Consider the following 17,623-nt stretch of genomic DNA (forward strand, 5'->3'; position numbering starts at 1 on the left):
CAATCCTATTTGATCTCAAGCGAACCATTAGCTTGAGTTGGCTATTTGCAGGTTTTGATATTATTATTATTACCAGCTAAGCTATAACCCTAAACGGGAAAGCAGGATGCTACAAGCACAAGGGCTCCAATATGGAAAGTAGCCCTGTGAGGAAAGGAAATAAATAAACTATATGTTATTATTATTACTAGCCAAGCTACAGCCCTAGTTGGAAAAGCAAGATGGTATAAGCCAAAGGGCACCAACAGAAAAAAATAGCCCAGTGAGGAAAGGAAATAAATAAATGATATCAGAAGTAATGCAAAGATTAAAATAAGATATTTAAAAAATATATTAACACTAAAACAGATAATTAATATATAGACTAAAAAAGATTGTCAGCCTGTTCAACATGAAAACATTTGTTTTAAGTTTGAACTTTTGAAGTTCTACTGATTCAACTACCCGATTAGGAAGATCATTCCACATCTTGGTCGCAGCTGGAATGAAACTTCCAGAATACTGTGTAGTATTGAGCCTTGTGATGGAGAAGGCCATAAACTATGAAGAGAGGCTTCCTCCTGAAGCAAATAGGAGTTTTATAGCGTAAAACTCCATTGTTGCTTCCAGCTCAATTGAACTTTCATCTACACTACACAAACAAGTAAGGCTGTTATCTATCTGGGACCAAGTTTCCAGTGATGCACATGCAGTATGCCTTGTTGCCAGTGCCCTAGGAGACAGTCGTCCAATTGCTTTGTAGGAATGGTGTCTAGTGTGAGCCAAGCACGAGTCGTGCGTTTGTGATGACGCAGTCTTGACTTACATTGCCGTTGAAATGCTTATGGTCTGAGCCCGCTCCGAAATCTCATTACATGACTTCGGTTCAGAAAGAAAGGTCGTGCTAGGGGTTTCCCAAGCAGTCTTACAACCAGATTAATTATCATGAGAGAGTAAAGGTTAACTGCACAAGTATTTCATGCCTTAAGAGTGATAAGATGTTACATTTTATGTTTAATATTGGTTCATTTGATGCAGTGAAGCATAGACTTACAAATAAGAAATTAACCTTTAATTATTATATACCTTAATGTTATTTCTAAAAACAATTAATTTTCCTGGCATAGACCTTATGTTATGGAGGGATTTTCTACAGTGTATTAGATAAAAAGACTTTCGAGACATCGTTTCATATCTTGATTGCCAACGTCAATTCTCTTTCAGGTACATGACCCTGATGTCCATGGGAGCTTGGTACCACCAGGCCTACGAACTTTCCATCTTCACGACTGCAATCTCAGCCTTTCTAGGCTGGCCTTTCGCGGCTGCGATTGGGTAACTATTATGTTTTGAAGTTAATCCTTTTACCCCCAAAGGACGTATTGGTACGTTTCACAAAACTCATCCCTTTACCCCCATGGACGTACCGGTACGTCCTTGCAAAAAACGGCTATTTATATTTTTTTTTTGCATATTTTTGATAATTTTTTGAGAAACTTCAGGCATTTTCCAAGAGAATGAGACCAACCTGACCTCTCTACGACGAAAATTAAGGCTGTTAGAACAATTTAAAAATATATACTGCAAAATGTGCTTGAAAAAAAATAACCCTGGGGGGTTAAGGGTTGGAAAGTTCCAAATAGACTGGGGGTAAAAGGGTTAATCTGATTTGATATTCTTTCATTTGTCAATTGTCTTGTGAATAATGAAGGTTAAGGTTTGTCCGTACATTTTACAAACATCTGGCATAGCCTGAGCAACATATGGGTTTTGTATCTATGGGGTATGAACACTTATTTTTAATGATTAACCCTTTTACCCCCAGGCTATTTGGAAATTTCCAACCCTTAACCCCCAGGGGTTATTTTTTTCCAAGCACATTTTGCAGTAATTTTTTTTTTTAAATTGCTCTAACAGCCTTAATTTTCACCATAGAGAGCTCAGTTGGTCTCATTCTCTTGGAAAATGCCTGAAGTTTCTCAAAAAATTATCAAAAATGTGCAAGAAAAAAAAATTTAAATAGCAGTTTTTTGCAAGGACGTACCAGTACGTCCATGGAGGTAAAGGGATGGCTTTTGTGAAACGTACCAGTATGTCCTTTGGGGGTAAAAGGGTTAATAATGATGGTTAAGGTTTGTCCGTACATTTTACAAACATCTGGCATAGGATGAGCAACATATGGGTTTTGTATCTGTGGGGTATGAACATTTATTTTTAATGATTAAGATATGGCAGGATAAGAGAGTGAAAAAAATCGTAATTCTCCGGATAGACAGTTCATAGTATGGTACATGGTTGTTGTTATAATTATTATTATTGGCTAAGCTACAGCCCTATTTGGAAAAGCAGGATGCTATAAGCCTAAGGGCTCCAACAGGGAAATATTGCCTAGTGAGGAAAGGAAATCCGGAAACAAATAAACTATAAAAGAAATGATAAAAAATTAAAATAGCATACAGTATTTTAGGAACAGTAACAGCTTTAAAATAAATCTTTCATATATAAACTATAAAAAATGAATTATGTCAGCCTGGTCAACATAAAAACATTTACTCCAACTTTGAACTTTTGAAGTTCTACTGATTTAACTACCCAATTAGGAAGATTGTTCCACAGTCTGGTCACAACTGGAATAAAACTTCTAGAATACTGTGTAGTATTGAGCCTCATGAAGGAGAAGGCCTAACTATGAGAGTTATGAAATTTTCAATATTAATCTTACCCGATAATCATGTAGCTGTCAACTCTGTTGCCGACAGAAATCTACGGTCGGGATACGCCAGCGATCGCTATACAGGTGGGGGTGAACACCACAGCGCCATCTGTGGTCAGGTACTCCAGTACTTCTTGTCAACACCACCTCAATTTTTCCTCTGTCGTGCCTCCGGCTAGACCTACATGGATACGCTGTTGATTCTGGAGTTATTGCTCACGATTTGGTGATGTATTTGCTCTAGAGTTTAGCCTTCGCTATTCAGGAAGCTTTATCATTAGCTTAGCAAGTTTTTGGAATTAATTTGATTTAATTTTTTATTTAATTTTGGTGACGAAGAGAGTATGAACTCTCTTTCGCTTTTAATGGCCGACCCTTCCCTTAGATGGAAGTGTTGGTGTCGAAGAGAGTATAGACTCTCTTTCTTAATTTTGCTTAACAAAAGTTATAGATTTATTTTATTTCTCTCCGCCTTTTATAGGCCTCTTCGATTAACTTCCTTTTATTATAAACTTATTAAAATTAATTTTTATATTTGTTTACATTCGACCTTTCCTAATAGTAGGCGGTCTTTTCTTGGAACCGAAGTTAATTAACATTGAGCCCGTCATTTCGTTTTTACCTGTTAACATATACTATTTTAATGTTTTTGAAAGAATTTCTTTGATAGTCTCGTACTGTTTTCAAAGTTGAACTAACGTTTTGTTTTGTCTCTGCAGTTGTTGACGTTCAGAACGTTCAACTTGCGCTCTATCGTTACGATAGAGAGAGAGTATTCACGGTGTCACGTTGCAGTAAGAGTAGAACGATTCTATCGTTTTGTTCATTCTTTCTTAGCTTAAATGGTTTTAATTCTAATAAAGGAACTTTTTATTTGGGAAATCTTTCAGTTTTTTTCCTTTAACAATAATATGTTTTAACGATATATATAATTGGGCTCATCTCTCAGGTTCTAAGTCAAGAGAGAGAGAGAGAGAGATAGAGACGGAGGGAGAGAGAGGAGGATAAACGTTTCGTTCAAGCGGGTAACGTTGTTATCGTTTTTGCTCTTCTCCCTAGTCTCTTTAGGGGAAGAAGGTAAACGTTTCTAGAGTTTTATTCTTGTTCTCAGGCTTTATGCGGTGAGAGATTTTAAACGTAGTTTATTTGATCTAGTGTTTAGTCTCTTTTCCAGCCACTGAATTATTTATCTTTCATTATGTTTTTCTGTTACATTGTAATACTGTTTTCGCAATTACTAACTTTTAATGAAGGATAGAATTGCGTGTTTCAGGTACAAACCACTTAAAGTTTCGAGTTCAGTGAAATAAGTGCAAACAGAAAATCAAAAGTGATAAAGTGATAAGCGCAAAGTGTTACAGTGTTGCGTTCGAGGGTTCGTCTGTTCGTGCCAGTTGTTCGCCTAGTCTGGGACCTCTTACAAGCTCCCAAGCCAGGGGAGAAGTAACGTCGAAGGACTTATGGGTTCATCAGGCCTTGATCGACGAACAGACGTTTCCCTCCGTGGTTTCGGGTGTAACCAACTCACGTAGCCGACGTGATCACCCCACCCACACAAAGACGAGAGAGCCCTTTTATTCCTCGTCTGCGGAAGAGGTTTCTCGCAGAAACCATGGACCAAATCTTGCAGCTTTTAAGTGCAAGTCGGTCCCTTCCGCGCAAGTCCAACTCCTAGGTGGTGCCATTAGCACTGGGTCAGTTCGGACTTGCTGCAGTACGACAACTGCACACCTCCCAGAGAGGCAAGGTGGTATCGCAACAGGCAGTAACTCCGTCTGTTGCCGCACCAGCTGTTTTAGACCCTCAGTCTCAACGGACAGTAGCTCCGTTTGTTGTTGTCTTAAACTCTAGTGGTCTATGCTGCAGACAATGCAGTCTCAGCTTGCGGTGTTGATGCAGGAGTTTCAGGCAGAGAAGGTTAGCACACCTCCTCCTGCGAGCGCTCCTCCACCTCTGCGCAGTCCACCCTGCCAGACGTATGATGTTGAGGCTCCTCCTGCCTCCATGCGTGAGCTGCCGCATTGGGAGTTGCCAGGTACCAGCGCTATGCAGCAACCTCCACTTTCCTTGAGGCAGGAGCCTCATGCTATGCGGCAACCGCCTCAACTCTTGAGGCAAGAGCCTCAACTCTTGAGGCAAGAACCTCAACTCTTGAGGCAAGAGCCTCAACTCTTGAGGCAAGAACCTCAACTCTTGAGGCAAGAGCCTCAACTCTTGAGGCAAGAACCTCAACTCTTGAGGCAAGAGCCTCAACTCTTGAGGCAAAAACCTCAACTCTTGAGGCAAGAACCTCAACTCTTGAGGCAAGAACCTCAACTCTTGAGGCAAGAGCCTCAACTCTTGAGGCAAGAACCTCAACTCTTGAGGCAAGAACCTCAACTCTTGAGGCAAGAACCTCAACTCTTGAGGCAAGAGCCTCAACTCTTGAGGCAAGAACCTCAACTCTTGAGGCAAGAACCTCAACTCTTGAGGCAAGAGCCTCAACTCTTGAGGCAAGAGCCTCTCTCTGCGCAGCCACCTCCTCAACCCTTGAGGCAGACGCAACTCTTGAGGCAGGAACCTCATGCTATGAGGCAGCCGCCTCAACGCATGCAGCAACCGCATTCTTCACAGCATGAGCCTCTCTCTGCGCAGCTACCTCCTCAACCCTTGAGGCAGACGCAACTCTTGAGGCAGGAACCTCACAGGAGCCTCATGCTATGCGGCATCCTCCTCAAACCATGAGGCAGGAGCCTCATGCTATGCGGCATCCTCCTCAACCCATGAGGCAGGAGCCTCATGCTATGCGGCAACCTCCTCTACCCATGAGGCAGCCTCATGCTATGCGGCATCCTCCTCAACCCATGAGGCAGGAGCCTCATGCTATGCGGCATCCTCCTCAACCCATGAGGCAGGAGTCTCATGCTATGAGGAGCCTCATGCTATGCGGCATCCTCCTCAAACCATGAGGCAGGAGCCTCATGCTATACGGCAACCGCCTCAACCCATGAGGCAGGAGCCTCATACTATGCGGCATCCTCCTCAACGCATGCGGCATGAGCCTCATCCCTTGCAGCATGAGCCTCATCCCATGCAGCATGAGCCTCATACCATGCAGCATGAGCCTCATCCCATGCAGCATGAGCCTCATCCCATGCAGCATAAGCCGCACACCATGCAACATGCTCTGCTTACCTTACAGCATGCTCTACATACAGCATGCTCTGCATACAGCATGCTCTGCATACCTTACCGCATGCTCCTCAGTCACACATCTTTGGTTGTTGCCAACTCACTAGACTGTCAAGCAGTTTCATAACGTTGCCTTCTAGTCTGCTGCTTTTGCACCAGTGAAACCCTCACTGAGAGAACTTAGCTTTTCTCGGATATGGTTCCTGTAGATGAGAAAGTGCTATTCTCCCTCCTTCTGATATTCCCTTGAGGACTCTGTCATTTGGAGAGGAGCCTTTAGCTGCTTAGCCTCCTATGGACTTTTATTTAAGCATAACATGCTTCCAGGGAGGGTAATGGTTCCACTTCAGTCGCTAACCCCGTCTGTTACCACACCTGCTCCCATAGACCTTGAGCTTTGTTGCAAGACATGCAGTCCAAGCTTAGTCCTTGTTAGAGGATTTTTTGTTTACGGAGTCAGTGTGTCACTGGGAAGACGTTCAACAACCAGCAGAAGTGACTTGTTGTGACGCAGTGCGGCAACCTCAGCAACCCGATAAGGAGTTGTCTGTACGACCCAGACAGTCTAGACAGCTTCGGGTTGTCGCTGTACTTCCTCGCTTCCCCATGGTTGACAGTTCACAGACTGTGCAGCAGTACCATGATCTTGTGTCCGGCTCCGTCAGACGACTAGCTTTTAAGAGCTCCCACAAGTCGTCGCTGTCTGGAGATTCTCAGATGGACTATGGATCTGACCAAGGAACTGGGCCTCCTGGTCAATTTTGAGGAGTCCCAGCTCGTCCCATCCCAGACCATTGTCTACCTGGGTATGGATCTTCAGAGTCGAGCTTTTCGGGCTTTTCCGTCGGCCCCAAGGATCTACTAAGCCCTAGATTGCATCCAGAGCATGCTGAGAAGGAACCGATGCTCAGTCAGGTAGTGGATGAGTCTAACAGGGACACTTTCATCGCTGGCCCTGTTCATCGAGTTAGGGAGACGCCACCTCCGCCCCCTTCAGTATCATCTAGCGGCTCACTGGATAAAGGACATGACGCTAGAGACGATCTCAGTTCCTGTTTCCGAAGAGAGGAGGTCTACTCTCACGTGGTGAAAGAACAGCTTTCTTCTCAAGGAAGTCTACCTTTGGCTGTTCAGAAACCCGACCGCCGTCTCTTCTCTGACGCATCAGACACGGGCTGGGGTGCGACTTTGGACGGACAGGAATGCTCGGGAACATGGAATCAGGAGCTAAGGACACTTCACATCTATTGCAAGGAGCTGTTGGCGGTTCATCTGGCCTTGATAAACTTCAAGTCCCTCCAGCTTAACAAGGTGGTGGAGGTGGACTCTGACAACACCACAGCCTTGGCTTACATCTCCAAGCAGGGAGGGACTCATTCGTGGAAGTTGTTCTAGATCGCAAGGGACCTCCTCATCTGGTTAAAAGATCGAAAGCTCACGCTGGTAACGAGGTTCATTCAGGGCGATATGAATGTCATGGCAGATCGCCTTAGCCGGAAGGGTCAGGTCATCCCCACAGAGTGGACCCTTCACAAGAATGTTTGCAGCAGACTTTGGGCCCTGTGGGGTCAGCCAACCATAGATCTGTTCGCTACCTCGATAACCTAGAGGCTCCCGTTGTATTGTTCTCCGATTCCAGACCCAGCAGCAGTTCACGTGGATGCTTTTCTGCTGGATTGGTCCCATCTCGACCTGTATGCATTCCCGCCGTTCAAGATTGTCAACAGGGTACTTCAGAAGTTCGCCTCTCGCAAAGGGACACGGCTGACGTTGGTTGGCTCCGCTCTGGCCCGCGAGAGAATGGTTCATAGAGGTACTGCAATGGCTGGTCGACATTCCCAGGACTCTTCCTCTAGGAGTGGACCTTCTACGTCTACCTCACGTAAAGAAGGTACATCCAAACCTCCACGCTCTTCGTCTGACTGCCTTCAGACTTTCGAAAGACACTCAAGAGCTAGGGGCTTTTCGAAGGAGGCAGCCAGAGCGATTGCCAGAGCAAGGAGGACATCCACTCTCAGAGTCTATCAGTCTAAAGGGGAAGTCTTCCGAAGCTGGTACAAGGCCAATGCAGTTTCCTCATCCAGTACCACTGTAACCCAGATTGCTGACTTCCTGTTACATCTAAGGAACGTAAGATCCCTTTCAGCTCCTACGATTAAGGGTTACAGAAGTATGTTGGCAGCGGTTTTCCGCCACAGAGGCTTGGATCTTTCCACCAACAAAGATCTACAGGACCTCCTTAGGTCTTTTGAGACCTCAAAGGAACGTCGGTTGTCCACTCCAGGCTGGAATCTAGACGTGGTCCTAAGGTTCCTTATGTCATCAAGATTTGAACCTCTCCAATCAGCCTCTTTTAAGGACCTCACATTAAAAACTCTTTTCCTCGTGTGCTTGACAACAGCTAAAAGAGTAAGTGAGATCCACGCCTTCAGCAGGAACATAGTTTTCACATCTGAAACGGCTACATGTTCCTTGCAGCTCGGTTTTTTGCTAAAACGAGCTTCCTTCACGTCCTTGGCCTAAGTCGTTCGAGATCCCAAGCCTGTCCAACTTGGTGGGGGACGAACTGGAGAGAGTACTTTGCCCAGTTAGAGCTCTTAGGTACTATCTAAAAAGGTCATAACCTTTACGAGGACAATCAGAAGCCTTATGGTGTGCTATCAAGAAGCCTTCTCTTCCAAGGTCTAAGAACTCAGTTTCTTACCTATTCAGGCTCCTGATTAGGGAAGCACATTCTCATCTGAAGGAAGAAGACCTTGCTTTGCTGAAGGTAAGGACACATGAAGTGAGAGCTGTGGCTACTTCAGTGGCCCTCAAACAGAACCGTTCTCTGCAGAGTGTTATGGATGCAACCTATTGGAGAAGCAAGTCAGTGTTCGCATCATTCTATCTCAAAGATGTCCAGTCTCTTTACGAGAACTGCTACACCCTGGGACCATTCGTAGCAACGAATGCAGTAGTAAGCGGGGGCTCAGCCACTACATTCCCATAATCCCATAACCTTTTTAACCTTTCTCTTGAATACTTTTTATGGGTTGTACGGTCGGCTAAGAAGCCTTCCACATCCTTGTTGATTTGGCGGGTGGTCAATTCTTTCTTGAGAAGCGCCGAGGTTAAAGGTTGTGATGAGGTCCTTTAGTATGGGTTGCAGCCCTTTATACTTCAGCACCTAAGAGTCGTTCAGCATCCTAAGAGGACCGCTACGCTCAGTAAGGAAGACGTACTTAATAAAGGCAGAGTAATGGTTCAAGTCGTCTTCCTTACCAGGTACTTATTTATTTTATGTTATTTTTGAATAACTAATAAAATAAAATACGGGATACTTAGCTTCTTTGTTAACATGTATGCTGGTCTCCACCCACCACCCTGGGTGTGAATCAGCTACATGATTATCGGGTAAGATTAATATTGAAAAATGTTATTTTCATTAGTAAAATAAATTTTTGAATATACTTACCCGATAATCATGATTTAATTGACCCACCCTTCCTCCCCATAGAGAACCAGTGGACCGAGGAAAAAATTGAGGTGGTGTTGACAAGAAGTACTGGAGTACCTGACCACAGATGGCGCTGTGGTGTTCACCCCCACCTGTATAGCGATCGCTGGCGTATCCCGACCGTAGATTTCTGTCGGCAACAGAGTTGACAGCTACATGATTATCGGGTAAGTATATTCAAAAATTTATTTTACTAATGAAAATAACATTTTAAGAATAGTAATAACATTGAAATAAATATTTTCTATATAAACTATAAATACTATAACAAAACAAGAGGAAGAGAAACTAGATAGAACAGCGTGCCCGAGTGTACCCTCAAGCAAGAGAACTCTAACCCAAGACAGTGGAAGGCTATGGCACTACCCAAAACTAGAGAACAGTGGTTTGATTTTGGAGTGTCCTTCTAGAAGAGCTGCTTACCATAGCTAAAGAGTCTCTTCTACCCTTACCAAGAGGAAAGTTGCCACTGAACAATTACAGTGCAGTAGTTAACCCCTTGGGTGAGGAAGATACCTGTATAATGACTGATTATCCACCGCTGATCTCAGAATATGCCCTAATACCTTTCTCGCATGGTTTCAAAATCCTTCGGCATATATGGGCTCGCTCCGATAGCCTAGTGCCCTCCCATATTTAGCTGTGCCCCCTTGGTGCCCGCCCACTGACAAACTTCTAGCTACGCCACTGTCAAAGCCAGAACTTTTATACATTTTACCACAGTGATGTTATCCTGATTATTGTTTTAGAAAATGGTCCATGATAGATATGCAAGATCATTGAAACAAGAGTTGAAGCAAGACTTAAGTTAACCCTTGTACCCCCAATGGACGTACTGGTACGTTTCACAAAACTCACCCCTTTACCCCCATGGATGTACTGGTAGGTCCTTGCAAAAAAACTGCTATTTACATTTTTTTTTGCATATTTTTTATATCTTTATGAGAAACTTCAGGCATTTTCCAAAAGAATGAGACCAACCTGACCTCTCTATGACGAAAATTAAGGCTGGTAGAGCAATTTTAAAAATATATATTGCAAAATATGCTTGAAAAAAAAAATGCCTCGGTGTAAAAGGGTTAAAAGAGACATTACCACAGTTCTTTTGGAGGAAAAACCGTGAAGTATATACAAAAATCAATGGTATATTTTTTCATTATTTTTAAAAATTTTCTTATTTTTGTTTTATTATCTTTATGAATTTAAGCTTTGATGATCCTAAGAAATTACTATTTAAAAAAAAACATTCATTAAAATATGAAAACCAAAAATTTGCCATCACAAACCCGAGATGCAAAGATTTACGTACAATATATTCCTTGATATACTAAGGTAGTCATATGTTAATTGTAATAGGGTGAGTGATTACAGTATATTGAAGAGGTCTTTATACTTAGAGAAAGAGACCACAAGAATTTCTTATAAGTAAAAATGAGAAAAACCATTATTTTTTAGAAGAAAAAAAGATAAAAAATAATAGGATGTACTGTACTGTATTTGTATAATAAGTCACTATAAATCAAAATTGAAAGCCCAAGCAATTGCTGGTCAATTGCACAACACATCTGCTTCGGTTGATCAAATTGTATTGTGAAAAAGATGAGAAGGAAGTGTGTGTATTATTGTTATTAATATTAGCTTAGCTACAACCCTAGTCGGAAAACCCATTCAATTTTTGCCCGGTGCTAATTTTTGTTCGAAGCAAACTTGAATTGAACTTATGTCTTGTGTAACGAAAAGTTCTAGTTTTAGTGATATGTACTATTTATTTTGTGTTCCCCTCTTTGCAGAATTCCCATCGCTTACGACATTGTTATACGAAGGCAGCACTTCGTAATGTTTGGCAAATGGTGCCTGATTTCGGCTGTCACCATATTGGTGAGTCTTTGATACACATTGTTGTACGGCTTAGGTTATTGCTCTTTTATATAGGTACAATTCCTTGCATATCGTCACCCTCATAAACTAACTGCCTAAGTCATTTTCTCCACTTGTTGGGAAATAGAAAAATACTTCTCATTTCCTAATTCTTTATATCATTGTGTTGAGCTTAAATTCAAAAATTCTGATTCACAAATTCTTCCATTAAGAATTTATGAATTGAAGCTCAACACAATGATATAAAGAATTAGGAAATGAGAAGGTTTTTTTTTTTTATTTCCCAACAAGTGGAGAAAATGACTTAGGCAGTTAGTTTATGAGGGTGACGATATGTAAAGTGAATGGTTATACAGCATTTTACAGTAAGGATTATTCTTAGCCCTATTAAATCACTGACTTATCCTTCCAGATTCCTATGATTCAGATCGATTCTCACTACTTCGGCCGATTCGTGGTGGCTCCGCTGAACATCGTCCTCTACAACGTCTTCACCTCCCACGGGCCGGATCTGTACGGGACCGAGCCCTGGACGTTTTACATCATGAACGGAATCTTGAATTTTAACATCATGTTCATCGCTGCGTTGGTGTCCTTGCCTCTCTATGTGAGTTCTCTAGATTTCTTCAAAGCATTTTGTCTTGTTTCGTATGTTGTAAAGATAACAGTTGATGTTTATGTACTATATACTGCTGATGTTGGGACAAAATAGTTTGTTGTACCTCAGATGTTTACTTGTTTGACCTTCTAAATTGTAAATACCAAGTGTTCATCTTCTTTAGTACGGAAAGTCCGCAACTTACAAACTTAATTGATTCCAAGAAGCAGAGATTCTGACGTCACAGCCTTCCAGTAACATAGGCCGGTGTAAACAAACATTTCGTCTTGTGCTCATGAAAGACTCTGTAGTTTTTTTGTAGTTTTGTGTGGTGTCGGGTTGTTTTGTGTTAATTTGTCCATGCAACAAGTCAATAAGTCCACATAGAAGCCCTGAATCAAGAGGAACAACGCTATCCCTTCCAAGGTAAAGCTTAAATGCTCGATAATATTTGGCCATGTCAGGAGTATAGGCTACGATGCAGGAAGTGACGATTATGTTAATACCTCTTTAATACCGTATTGACATTGAAAACATTAACAGATATTTCATATGTAAACTATAAAAAGACTTATGTCAGCCTGTTCAACATAAAAACATTTGCTGTAAGGTTGAACTTTTGATATAGCGATTAAACTACCTGATTATTAGGTCATTTTGATAAATTTTGGCCTGTGGTACAATTTTCAATGGCAAAAGTCAACAATTAATCTTGTTTCATATTGCAAATGTCATCTTGTTTACTGCGTTACATTTATGATATTGTTTAATACAGTATTTCTTTTGATCTATTTGTATACAGTAGATCTTTTGATACAATATCTGAGGTTTATGATTCCACTTGAATTTGTGTTGTTGTCTCAGAAGGTTTGAAAGTTGAGGACCTTCTGCATAAATCCTACAATCTTTGTTCAAAAATAAGTTGTCATTACTTGAAAAGGTTATGCGTAATGCAAGTTTGTTTTGGTGAGTCATCGCCGCATAAATGTAATAGCGTATGAATCTCCAGTGTCATCGTTATGTATATTTTAGCATACGGTAATACAATACCCCGCCGTACAACGGGAATTGGTTCCGAGAGACCCGACGTAAATTAATTTTCGACGTAGCTCTGGCTTCTACCCTGTAAAGTGACTTACTCTTTTCCTGTACACGTACGTAACACGAAAAATTGCTTGCAAGCTGCTATCATTTTATAAAAACCAGGCACCTACATTAATAGCTTTCCATGTGAAGTACAGTGGAGTACTGTACATTACATCACTTCATTTTTCTTGTTAAACATAGAGATGTACGTAATGTTGCATAAAAAAGTACGGAATCTTTTCTAAACATACTCCTTGTCCCTCATCAGTTCTCTTGTCTCTGTTACCCTTTGCATAGTTAGTGTAGTTAATCATTTCTTTATTTTCCAGGTATTGGTGTCCTACTCCGTGCCGTTGTCCAAAAAAGGCAACGTCCACATCCCAATGTGGCTGAGCCTCTCGCCCTTGTACATTTGGATGACCATCTTCATCCTGCAGCCACACAAAGAAGAAAGATTTCTCTTCCCCATTTATCCTCTGATTGGGCTAGCTGGGGCCATCACCATAGGTGAGATATTCCGTACAGCGTGTTACTTGTTGGTTTATCTGCTGTCGAAACTCCAAGAAGATTCCATGATAGAACACCGCACATTTTTCTTTCAGATTGTTGCCAGAAGCTCGGCTCTCTGTTGCTGACGACGAAGCGGCAGCATTACCTCAATCACACGAGCTGGTTTGCACTCGGCGTGGTTATCTTCACGTCGGTTGTCAGCGTGTCTCGGATTGTCGGGCAGTATAAAGGTCAGTTAGGAAGCTATATATTATCCTTTTGAATCCTTTCGTAAGTTATGTATTTATGTAAAAGAGTAAATAAATGAAATTAAGAAAGAGATTTATTTGTCCATACACGTATACAAACCATTGGCTTTTAAACGCCAACCCCTCGCCAGCTGATTTTAAACTCAAGGCTCGAGCCCCTTTTTATGGAGGTTTTACGTAACTTATCATAATATAAAAACTATACCGTAAAAGACTTTACAGAATTTATTGTCGTACAGAAGAGTAAATGTCCTTTCCCTAGATATATAATGTTACATATTATTTTTAAATTTTCATATACAGTATGAAAATAAATGTAAATAATAAGATAAGGTGAAAAAGGGTAATTACAGGATGTAAAATTTGTCCAATGGCAGCAAAGGAATTTCTCTTAGTTGACCATATCCATTGGGAAGTTGTTGACGAAGGGCACGATCGCATAGGAAGGCCTTTTGCTCAGTTCCTTCAGAATTGTCGTAGGAATGCTTCATGCTCTTGGTGACTAAAGTTCTTCAGTTATTTCAAAGCTCCTCTTTCATTCCTTAGGTGTTCACATTCATGTCCACCTCAGTTCTAATCTTAGTCCTCTTGGAATGTATCTAAGAGTCTTATCAGGACAAATCGAGGCCATCCCTCGATCCCTTTACGATCAGCGAAGTCTGATCCCTCTCCCAAATAAAGAATGAATACTTGGTTATGCTTTTCGAATGGGATTGTCAATGTACTCGTATTAGCAAACTCTGAGAAGAAGCACATCTGATCGTGATTAGTAGGAACTTCTGAACCACTCATTGTAGCAAATGAAAATGTTTAGAGAAGATTAAATTGGTTTTATCTTTTTTCTGGCTCTTCCAGTTCATCCTTCCCCTACTTCCTCTTCCTCAGACCCTTTATTTTGCAGCAGTTCTCAGAGACTGACAGATATCACTCACTGGCCGTTACCTAAGAGCTTGGTCAGGTCAAGCCGTAAGCCAAGTAGGAATTCCTTGGCCCATAAGGAGCTGATCTTCCTCTTTCAGGGGGATTTTCAATCCTTGCCTTTACCCAGTAATTCTGTAGTTGGCCAAACAATTGTGAGCCTGATGTGACTCTTGGCTCCTTAAGATTCAGGTGAAGGCGAGACTTTTTACACGTCTTACTCGCGTCTGCCGGTATTGGGAGTCACTACCATTAGAGAATCGCTCCTCCATGAGGAGGGAGTAACAGAGCTCTGCCACCGAGTGATTCCTTCTCCTCCCACTTCAGATACTACAGGCAGGATGAACGAACTAAAGCATCGTCATTTCAACAGCTTTGCATTTCAAGGTGCCTGTATAACCCTCGGTTAATCTAAGGGGTAAGTAGTAGGCCACTGATGGAAGATGCAAAATCCTGATATGTGGTCCTCTTCGTGAAATACTGTGTGAACCTCATGTTCTTTAAGCTCTAATGTAGGTTCCCAGAGACTTTCCATGCTGGATGTTGTAGAGAATTTGTCTCCCCAAGCAAAGGTATTTTCATATCACGGACTAACGCTCTTGCCTCTGCTAGAGAAGCTCCTTGGTAGAGTTTAGATACGTCCTAGCCATAGGAACAACCCATGCTTAAAGGAAGCTTCGATCAGTCTCACCTACCTAAGAACTTGGCCCTTCGGTCGGTTGGGCCTTTTCCTCTTGATACCTGAGGAGGACATTGTAAGGTCTGTGAGTTAAGAGTGTCTCTCTCTACTCTGCTGTGGCAAGAAGTAGATGTGCAGGTTCTGTTATGTTGATTACAGAAGGAATGATGTTCAGGACTTTCCTAGTAAGAGAACCAAAACCAAGTTCCTGCTTGAACTTATCCTTTCTACAAACATTTGACTGAGAGGCCTGAGGTGCTGAAGAGCCTAGGCTGTGCTGTATTGCAGGATTCGACGTCCCTCTTGAGTGTCACAGCCCTCTTTAACACCAAGCTGGTCATGAAGGAAGAGCCCTGTCACTGTTCCTTCTAGTTCTGTGAGTTTTCTGACAATAGAAGCACCTGAGTTCATTGCAGTCTTCTTGAGAGTATTAAAAAACCGTCACCCTGTTACCTTTAGGTTGTTGCCAGCATACCTCAAAATCTTCTTCCTTGGGTCCTAAAGAGCTGCTCAGTAGTAGTATAATCGTACAAGCTCCCATATGGGACGAGTTCGCATCGCATCCTAGGTAACACCAGCACGAGTCTCGAGGAAAGGTGTAATGATTTGCCTTCATTCGGTGCTTGTTCTGCTTTCCTTCCATGAAGCAACCCCTTTGAGTACTGTAGTACGACCGATGTTGGTGGTCAGTTAGGCAATGGAATGCCCTTCTAGCAGACTACTCTTTGCTTAGAAGTAAATCTTTCATCTGCCTTATAATAGGAAGGATGGGTTGGTGTATTCCGTACGGATGCTATATACCTCATAGAGAAATAACTGTTTTTGTATCTGGTACCAGCTTCCTTTGTTGGGCAAGTAGTGGCTGATGCACTAACAAGTGTTAGGAGGTTGTTGGAGTCCCCTTCCTAGCCCCCGGACCGGATCAGGAAGGATTGCTTGTCCAGGGAAGAAAAGAACCTTCATATCTGGTTCTGGGGGACTGAATCCCACAGAAGGAGGAGTCACCTCTTTAAAGGACGATATTGTGTATACATTCAGGAACAGAAATCACACATTTATAAAAGACCCAGGTTTGTGTGGTTAGGAAAAATAAAAATCACTTTAAAAACTAAAGTTGAATGTTTATTCTATGGGTGCTTCTTTGACACATTTTATAAAAGATTATATAAAAGCAAAGTTGAATATGCAATGATTTTGAAATATCAGTTCTCCATACAATTTGAGGTGTCTCCTGCAAATAATCTGATATGTTATTAACTCATTTTGACTTGGCCTCTGATATGAATCCAAAGTTTTTATTTTTATTTTACCGTTATCGTCATCGCCACAAGTTTAACACAGTTTACCTTTATTCATGATAGTTACAACACTATGCTAATATAGCATTTTCTGAGTTCATGTATCTGATTTCACGCTTAGGTTGTGACAAGGAATGTGTAGCCATTATTACCTCATTCCCATTTCTCACCAGAGAAACCTTGTGGGAGCTGATCATACCATGAATTTACTTATCCATTATTACAAGTATTCATCCCTGTGTATATGCTAATCAGGTTGTCGAATGCCATAAGCATTTCAGTTTTAATTCATGTTTTGATGTGCTGTTAATGTCGTCGTCGTCGGCGCCCACTCGTGTCCGAGTATTGGGTTCTGTCGTTAGCCATCAGCCTCCTATCAGAAGAAGGGTGGAGGAAACGACAGAATGCCAGTAGCTGGGTATATTGTTTTGGGTGGTCGTGGCTTTGCAACGGCCACGCACACACACTTGGCCCACATCATTTTCACCGCAGCTCAAGACATATGAGACAGGCGGCTTCTCCGATGTTGGTTGCATCAGGCTGCCGGGTTCTTGTTATGTCAAGGCCCGCCTTGTTGCCTGCCCGACAGGCATTGCCCTCTTCCGCCGGCGCTGGGAAGCTCTGCCGTTGGGGTCTTGTTTGGTTTGGTTTGGTTTGATTTTGCAGTTTTCCTTCTCCTAGCCTTTGCCTATCTGATATATCTCTGACAATACATTTGACTTTAACTTTAACAAGGAAATTGTATAAACTTTAAAAATTATAGAAAAGTCAACATTAATTATCTTGTAAATTAAAGGTAAAAAGTCTAAAATCATTTTTAGACTTTAGGCTGTTAATGTAGATTATCCCTTTTACCCCCAAAGGACGTACTGGTACGTTTCACAAAACTCATCCCTTTACCCCCATGGACGTACCGGTACGTCCTTGCAAAAAACTGCTTTTTACATTTTTTTTTTTTTGCATATTTTTGATAATTTTTTGAGAAACTTCAGGCGTTTTCCAAGAGAATGAGACCAACCTGACCTCTCTATGACAAAAATTAAGGC

The 17,623-nt window shown here is 41.9% G+C and overlaps 1 protein-coding gene across 1 annotated transcript in view; it reads left to right on the forward strand.

Moving 5' to 3' along the window:
• Positions 1 to 17,623, forward strand: part of LOC137618788 (alpha-1,2-mannosyltransferase ALG9-like) — a 71,488-nt gene that overhangs the window by 34,877 nt on the left and 18,988 nt on the right. Inside the window, exons 5-9 of the mRNA XM_068348983.1 lie at positions 1,204 to 1,314; positions 11,153 to 11,240; positions 11,653 to 11,847; positions 13,254 to 13,431; positions 13,527 to 13,664. Coding sequence (XP_068205084.1) covers positions 1,204 to 1,314; positions 11,153 to 11,240; positions 11,653 to 11,847; positions 13,254 to 13,431; positions 13,527 to 13,664 — 710 coding nt within the window. The remainder of the gene's footprint in view (positions 1 to 1,203; positions 1,315 to 11,152; positions 11,241 to 11,652; positions 11,848 to 13,253; positions 13,432 to 13,526; positions 13,665 to 17,623) is intronic.

The sequence above is a fragment of the Palaemon carinicauda genome, chromosome 25 (assembly GCF_036898095.1).
Source record: "Palaemon carinicauda isolate YSFRI2023 chromosome 25, ASM3689809v2, whole genome shotgun sequence".
NCBI lineage: Eukaryota > Metazoa > Arthropoda > Malacostraca > Decapoda > Palaemonidae > Palaemon > Palaemon carinicauda.